The sequence below is a fragment of the Pelodiscus sinensis genome, chromosome 2 (genome assembly GCF_049634645.1).
Source record: "Pelodiscus sinensis isolate JC-2024 chromosome 2, ASM4963464v1, whole genome shotgun sequence".
In the NCBI taxonomy this organism is placed as follows: Eukaryota; Metazoa; Chordata; order Testudines; family Trionychidae; genus Pelodiscus; species Pelodiscus sinensis.
This window is the reverse complement of record NC_134712.1, coordinates 3,548,431-3,556,981: the sequence shown is the minus strand read 5'-3', so window position 1 is coordinate 3,556,981 and position 8,551 is coordinate 3,548,431. Positions and strand designations below refer to the sequence as shown.

Below are 8,551 nucleotides of genomic sequence, written 5' to 3'. Positions count from 1 at the left end.
CCTACCAACTGAATGCAAAAGAGCTTTTATGGAGTGAAACAATCCAAGGCAGCACATGGTCCCGGGAGAAGTTACAGCTGCCTCAGCTAGGAAAAACAGGTGAATAAGAAACACAAGTGTTTGTTGACCAGGGCCCATTGGAGGGGAGAAAAGGGGGGCAGGAGTGGGAGGTAAAGGTGTTGGGATGAGAGAGGAGGAGACCCACACAGCAGCAGTCCCAAGGAGCAGCTGTGCTCTGCCCTGGCGTCGACCTTTTCACTAACACCACCCTCCCTACCCGGTTTTTGCAGCAAGCAGACACACGACATCAAGGCCCAAGCAAGAACAGGAATGTGTTTATTCAGTGTGATGCTCAATCACCACAGGGCGTGCACTGCAGTCACTGTACATCAGAAAAGTCAACCAAGGCGCAGGAGAAGGGAAACAGTGTAAACAAACCACACTCTAGCTGGGAGAGTGGGAATATATTTTGGCTTCCCAGCACTCAGTCTGGTGCTGATCCCGAGCAGGACATGTATAGGCAATGTCTCTGCGGGAGTAAGAAAAGTGTATTGAAATGTTCTGCTTTGGGGGTGGTTTAGGATAAACATTTTCTGGTGAGCTCTGACTTTTTTTTTTTTTTTTTTTTTTTAAATCAAACCGATCAATTGGAACTCGGGATATAAAACCAGAAACCCAGGCAACATTATCCCCCCTTTTCGGACCGGCCAAGAGTGCAAACAGGCACATCCAGAAGGGGGCAGTGCTGTTCGATTGGGCCTCCCACACCCAAACACATGGGAGGAAACAGTACAGATCTTCCGAGAGCCACAGAGAGGCACCCCAGCAGCAGCAGGGGAGGTCTTGTCTAATTATAACTGAGACAGAGTTTGCAAGAAGTGGCACCATCGGTAACCCCAGGACAGCTCTGCACAGAGGGGGGTTTGGTGTCTCACTGGAGAAAGTTCTTCAGGGCATCAAATTAATTTTTCCTGGTCCCATCACAGTCCGGCCCGGAGAGAGACGAAGAGGGCCAAGAGGGCTGTGGCCAGCACCGTGTAACTGACTTTCACGCTGCTGGCCCCACTGATGTTGCACAAGAAAGAACTGCAGCAGGAAATCGAAGCAGCCAGTACCCCGAGGTTTATCCCAGCGCTGGGGCAAACGGGAGCGCATCCTTTGGAGATGCTCTGTCTGGAGTATCCACCTGCACCAAAAGAGCAGAAAGACACTCATTGTTAAAATGGTCCCCAGGGTGCGGGCAGGGGCTCCTGAGCGAGACAAAGGAGGTAACTACCGAAGTAGCTAAACAAGAGCGAGATGAGGAGGCCACTTTCCAGCCTTCTCTGTGCCAGCGAAGGCCCAGCCAGCAGGAGTCATTCTTGCTCTATCCCACGGAAACAGCACTAGTCTCTTCCTAGCGGTGACAGACATGGCAAGGAACCACCTGGGAGCATCCCCTCCTTGAGAAGAGCCAACGAACCCTGAGAATCTATCCCCGATTGTCCGGCTGGGCCCAATGCATGCTGGGACTAGGCCTGTAAGTCCCGTTAGCCGCTTAAACTTATTGGTTAACCAATCAAAGGGCTACTCAAGCTTGTTTGGAGCATCTCTCCCCCATGGCGGCAGGCAGGGTCTGCTCCAGCATCCTGGCTGAAATGGTTCTTGTCCATGGTGGGCCCCTCGCAGGAGTGTAGCAGCTGCCCGCGGCAGGCACCCCCATTCGTTAACTGGTTAAACAGTCACATCCCCAGCTGGGACGGGGCTTTGGACGGGTAGTGAGGGCAGTGGGGTTGCCCGCCAGCACAGCCGGGACTGAGTCCTGTCTCCTGCCACTGAGCCTCAGAGCTTTGGAGCTGGTGGTAGCTAGGTCACCGCCCAACTCATGGAGCAGCAGATGGGAGCTCAAAGTCACTCCCAGCATGGCACTGCTCAAAGGGCTCTGCCCCAAAAACGCTTTAACCCAGCCTCTTTTGCACGCACAACAAGCCGGGCAGTGGGACTGGAGCGTGTGAATTCCTGCACACGCCACTAGTGGAACCTGACCCCAGCCCAGGAAGGGTCTGGAGCTTCAAACATCACCTGGGGAAGCGCAAAAGGAGGCTCGTGATGTAGTTACACAGGGCACCTGCAAGGGCCTGCGGCCCAACTGGTCCCATCATTGAGAAGATATCCCTGCGCAGCCGGCACTACTTTCGCCAGCATTACATTTGCCAGCACTATTTTCACCAAAGGAGCCATGCACATCCCCATGAAGGGGCTACTTCCAGCCCACTCAGAGCACACAGGCTGGCAAAGACATTGACGTGGCAGCTGAGTGCAGTTATGGGCGCTGGGGGCATGGCTGAGAGACCTCCTTTCCCCCGCAGTCGGGGCACAGGCAGCCCTCTTTTCCCCCACACACACTGGAGGGAAGAAGCCGTCTTCCCAGATTCCCAGGCGTGGCCTCCATTTCCCCAGAGTGCAACAGCAGAGGATCCACACGGCCCTTTCCAAAGGCTCCCTCGCGCCGCTCCAGGCTGGCAGCCATTTAGAGCACTTAGATCACTTTGTGCAGGAAGGAGTGCAGGGTCTGAGAGGGAGTTGTGACCTGGAGGAGGTGGACAGAGGGGGTACAGAGGGTTTGGGTGGTGACTTGGGGCAGGTAGCTGGGGAGGGTAGAGGAAGTGAGACGCCTGAGGCAGGCTCTGACTGGGAGGCACTTATCTAGGCAGCCTCCAGGCAACAGCCCTGCAGGAATAGGGCTGTTAGCACTTGGTCGTTTACATGATTAACCGATAAGCCTGACACAGAGGCAGCAAGCGGGGAGGGAGCCGGTGGGGAGCCTCATTCAGAGCTTCCACCAATGCCGTAAGAGGGCCCGAAGCAGGACAGGGAGATACAGAGCCCCGCTCTCCCAGTGGCATCCAGGAAACCTGATGTTGCCCCTCAGTCGCTCCCTCACCTGCAACCCTCACTCACCAACCCAGGGCTCCTGCATTTGGTGTCACGGAGCGATTTTCCACCCAGCTCCCGACCAGCCACATCCCATCCTTCCGGCAGCAGGAGAAAGGAAACCCCAGGGATCCGGATTGGGAGAGCGCGATGGAAAAATAGGCAGAACGTGCCCAGACCTACCAATTCCTGCCCCCACATATGTGGTCACACAGTAGTTTGCCTCACTTGGACACATGACTGGTCTCAGACAGCCCCAGTTGGAGGCGGAATCATCACAGCTGAAGCAGAACAGCGAGTGAGCTGCAAAAGGAAAACACACCCGTTAGACTGAGGCTAGCAGGAGCAGTTTATCTGTGGCTGGTCTACAGCCCCCGGGGCTGTGGCTGGCTGCTAATGTGCATCGCTGCGGACCCTCCCTATGTGTTCTCAGCTGCTGTTTCAGGTCAAACTCACTGACGCCAGAAAGAGATTTTTTCTGTCCAACAAATGAGCAAGGACTGCAGCCAAATGACCGAGGGAGTGGATTTTTCGGTTGTGTGCCCAGCTGCTATTTATGCTTCTGCCGAGCTCACCCTCTGCAATACCAACCTGGACAGACTCTCTCAGCCTGCACCTTTTCTAAGCCTTAACTCTACACACAGGATCACAGGTCTAAGGAAAAGCCAGCGGGGACTGCCCAACCAGCCGGATTTTTTCTCTGACAGGATTCCTAACCTGGAGCAGCAGTGCACAACCCGTGGGTTGTGTCCCCCCACGGGGGTCGCAGCTGTCTTCCAGGGGGGTTGCAGCGCTGGCTCGGCATACATGTGGCAGAGCTCACTGGGAAATGTTTATCCCAAACCTCCCCCAAAGCAGAACATTTCAACACACTTTTCTTACTCCCCCAGAAACTGTGAGAAAGCGTTAACAAAACTGGCCCCGGTTAGGCCTGAGACAGGCAGACTGAAGCAAGCATGGCAGTAGTCCTGAAACATGTCAACCTCCGCCATCGCCATGACGGGGATCCATTGTTCTCCACATCCACAGGAAATAACAGTCTTACTCTGCAATAAGGGGGATTTCAGTTAGAGGTTAGGAAAGGCTTTCTAACAACCAGGGTCGGTAAAGGTTGGGTCAGCTTCCCAAGAAGACTGTGGAATCCCCGTCACTGGAGGTTTTGAAGAACAGGTTGGACAAACGGCTGTGAAGGATGATCTCGGTTTACTTCCTCCTGCCTCGGCACAAGGGAGCTGGACTTAATGACAGCTTGAGATCGCATTCAACCTGATTTTTCTATGATTCTAGGACACTGGCTAAGAGAGGGAGTAAGTCTCCCTCTGTTGTTGGTGCAAGCAATTTCAACAACCTCTTACTGCTCAAAGTGTTCTCCTTGGGTGCCTAAGGCACTAGGGTCAATGCCTTCTGAGGCCCATGTCTGTATGATGCAGTCACAGCCACATGAAGAAGATGTGCCATCCCAGATCAGACGCTCAGCATCCCACTCTTGGTAGTGATCGTTGCTTCATAGGAAAGCATAAAAATCCACCGCACACCGGAGCTATTGCACATGGGGAAAACCGGCTAGAGCCGGCCCAATATTATATAAAGGCTAATTTGCAAAGAGGCAGGTGCCAATAGATGGTGAGAGGTAATGGAAATGTGAGCTCACACTGGTGCTAAAACATGAGGCGTGAATGGCATGGTGTATTATTTATAGACTAGCCAATTAGCCCATCATAAGATGGGATTTTCAGGTCTTCTCTCCTGAGCTCTCTCGCTCCGTCTCTCTCTTCCTACTGCCTCCCCCCCGCCCCCAGCTCTCCTCCGCCTCCTGCCTCTCTCTCCATCTCTTTCTCTTCTCCCCCTCCTGCCTCTCACTCTCCTTTTCTCTTAACCTCCTCCTCCTGCCTCTCCCCTCCGTCTCTCCCCGCCTCCCTCCCCCTTCGCCATGGCACTTGGCTGAGTGCTGCCTGCTCAGCCGAGCAGCCGCGAGGGAGGGGGCGGAGCAGTGACATACACGGCCAGGGGGCGGAGCCGTGTACGTCACCACCCTCCTTTTCCCTCCCACCCCGGGGGAGCCCAAACAGCCCCTTGTGCTGCTGGCTCCCATGGCGGCCCGGTTGAGGGGCGCAGCACTCAGCTGAGCGCCACAGCGGGAGGAGGAAGGGGGGGGCGGGACGCACATGTACACGGCAAGGGTGCGTGGCCATGTACGTCAGCGTTACAGACGCACAGACACTGGGCTACTATATATATATATCACATGGAAGACTAGAAAATTCATTCTGACTTGCCAAACAAACTTAATTATTCTTATTATTACACTGCTAGAAGCAGGCTGAATAAATAGAGAGACAAGGTGCATTTCCTACAGAGCTTATAGTGCAAACTGGGCAGGAAGCAATGCACGAGGGTGACAAGGAAGGAAGGCATGGATTAAGGAAGAACAAAATTTGAAGCATTAAATTCTTCCTCAGGGCTTGATTTCACCATCTTTATGTAACCACCTTCACTGGTCACCTTCAGAGTTTGAACCTCGGCATCTCAGCAGCACAACATGTTGATATGAAACGAACAATTCCAATTGGCAGCATAAGAACATAAGAACGGCCATACTGTCGGCAGGACACCCTCTGATCTCAGCTTTGGCTAACACGTACTAATGTCCCACGTTCCAGCAAGAGCTGGGGCATGATTAGACAAGAGGCCACATGGCATATAGGTCATGATAAACATGGGGCTCTCTCCCCCTAAGTCACCTTGACCTAGCCTGCCCTCCACTGGCACAACAGCTCCAGCACCCTCCATGAAGCCCACACCTACTATTCTGCTTCTTGTCTAGCTGATGAAAAGAAGAGCAAGATTTTGAAATACTCCTCAGCAACATGCGTACAGGCAGAACAGGGCTCTGATCAGCAGTTGAACGCAGGAGTGAATGTTTCTTGATGGATCTTTTTTTTTTAATACAGACATTGTGTGGGCTTATTGGCCCAGCTGCACTCCAACTACTATTACTGAGCACGCAGAGTGTTAAGATATTTGTGCTGTGTTTATACAGCTCCTAGTGTATTGAGGTCCTGGGTCATGCCTAGGGCCCCTAGCAGGGCAGGGTCAAAGCAGAAAAACAAGAGATGCTTTTAGTAAGACAGACTAACTGAACTATAAGAGTGGGCGTTCTGGAGAGGAACGCAGCTAGAACAAGCCGAGACCAGTCTTCCCAACAGCTCCACGCCCATCACTTCATAACAAGACTATATAGTTCCAAACACGGTAGCATCAAGTCAAAATGTCAGTGCCAGATCATTCCTACGGACTCATCACCCTTAATCTAGCTCATGTTCTTAGATTGCCCCCCACAGCCATAGCATCTGAGCACCTCAGAACCATTTGAGTATTTATCCTCACAACACCCCTGATTTTACATAGAGGGAAACAGAGACCCACTGAGATTAACTAACTCTCCCAAAGACATGCAGAAAGTTTGTAACAGAACAGGAATTTAAACCTAGGAGTCCCAAGTCCTACCCCAGTGCTAGACCAACCGGATCACCCATCCTTTCACTAAAAAACATTTTACGAACACATGTAAACAATTCTGAGGATGCATGAGCCAAAAGTGTCTGTACATCTGACAGATCAAAACTGACAAACACAGCTAAAGGGGAGAGGAAAATTATTTTTTTCCATGATGCCAAATACTCATGTAGCTGGGGCAATTTACACCAGTGTTCTATTTCTGCCCACAGCAATTACTGATCTCAATATTTTTTACATTTTATATATATGTGTGTGTGCATTTTTCAAGTATCCTTGGACCTGAAACTATCCAATTGCTATGTGGCTAATCAGTGTTCCTCCCACAGCAACCCTATCCCAGCCCCATCCAATTATGCATTCAACCCACTTATTATACTGTGTCTTAATGTGGACTGTAAAATCTTCAGGACAGGAACTGCTTTTTAATATGTTTGTAAGCTGGCAAAATGGGCTCTGAATCATAACTGTGGCTTCTTCCTCCTCCTCTAATACGTACAATTAAATGTCTGTACTAGATTCATAAGATTGGTGTAAAGTATCAGAGGAGTAGCCGTGTTAGTCTGAATCTGCAAAAGAGGCAAGGAGTCCTGTGGCACCTTATAGACTAACCAAAGTGTTGGAGCATAAGCTTTCGTGGGCAAAGACCCACTTCGTGACCTGCCTCTGGAAATGTCCACTACATGCATCTGACGAAGTGGGTCTTTGCCCACGAAAGCTTATGCTCCAACACTTCGGTTAGTCTTTAAGGTGCCACAGGACTCCTTGCCGCTTTTGAAGGTTAGTGTAAACATCTAGCCTGACCACCTATTTAACACAGGCCAAAACAATTCCTACAGCAGAGCTTTTACAAAAAATTCCAATTTTTATTTAAAAGTTACAGGTGATGAAAACTCCCCCGAGATCCTGAGTAAATTGTTCTAGGGATGTGAGTAGTGGAGTTGGTACTTGATTACTCGCTCCCCACCCCACGCCTCTGCATCAGAGGCAGCAAGGAGGTGAGGAAATAGGAGCTGGTGCAGGGGGGAGAAGGCTTAAAAGCCCATTTCCCCCCAGCACTGGCTCTTCTGTGCTGCCTTCTTCTGCCCCCCCCCGCTACTGCCTCTATCAGAGTCAGCAGCACCAGGGGAGAGGGGGGAAGGCAGGCGGAAGACTCCAGCAGCAGCCAGTCTATGGGGAATCCCAGTGGTGAACTGGGCCCCCCTTCCGTGGACAGGGGCTGCTGCGGCAAAGCAACCCCTGTCCGCAACGGCCTGGGCTGGCCACGGGCAGAGGCTGCTCTAGGAGTAACGGTAGTTCGAACTTGGAAGCCTAGTCCGAACTACCTAGTTCGTGCCGTGTGTAGCTGCGCGGCACGGGGTTCGAACCAGCCGGGATTTAAAAATGGCAGCGCCCGGCTTATGCAAATGAAGCCCGGGAAATTCAAATCCCGGGCTTCATTTGCAAGTGCGGTATGCCTACATTACCCCGCTAGTTCGAACTAGCGGGGTAGTGTAGACATACCCTAGCAGACTTACCTGGTGTTGTCCAAGTCCGGTCCTGGGAGAAAGCAGGGACCACTCAGGCCTCCAGCTGGCATGCCCAGGCTGGCCCAAGGTCACGGGCTGGGCCTAGCCCAGTGCTTGAAGGAGGGCCTGGACCAGAGATGGGGAGGAGCTGGGATCTGAGGTTGAGAGGGGGGCTGTCCTGGGGTCAGAGGACCAGCCCAGGGATTGGGGCCCCATGGGCTCAACTGTGGGGGAGAAAAAGTGTGTGTGGAGGGAGAGGAAAATAAGAAAGAACGGCTCTTGCGCAAAAGGGAAAGGAAGAGGAAATGGAAATGAGAGTGTGACATATGCAAATGAGTGCTTCATTTGCATTTCCTCTTGCAGAAGAGGCTCCTAGTTTAGACGTAGCCTTAGGCATATAAAATCCCAGGTAATCAGTTAACTGGTTAAACATCGTGTTTAACTAGTTAACCGATGAAATGAAGCAGAGACTGCTCTGGCCAGGCTGGAATGCCCGCTGACCATGCCTGTTAACCATAACAGGTAAGCACAACCTAGTAAGGGTGATGTTTACCCGCTAACAAGTTAACCATTCACCTCCCTAATCCCTACTTATATGAAAACTATACAGCTGC

The 8,551-nt window shown here is 51.9% G+C and overlaps 1 protein-coding gene across 2 annotated transcripts in view; it reads right to left on the bottom strand.

The window, feature by feature from the left end:
* Positions 1-313: 313 nt before the first annotated feature.
* Positions 314-8,551, bottom strand: part of LOC112546257 (lymphocyte antigen 6E-like) — a 41,091-nt gene continuing 32,853 nt past the window's right edge. For both annotated transcript variants that reach the window (XM_075920010.1, XM_075920009.1), the window contains exons 2-3: positions 3,097-3,216; positions 314-1,186 (exon numbers count right to left, since the gene is read on the bottom strand). In XM_075920010.1, coding sequence (XP_075776125.1) covers positions 981-1,186; positions 3,097-3,216 — 326 coding nt within the window. In that variant the 3' untranslated portion in view covers positions 314-980. The remainder of the gene's footprint in view (positions 1,187-3,096; positions 3,217-8,551) is intronic.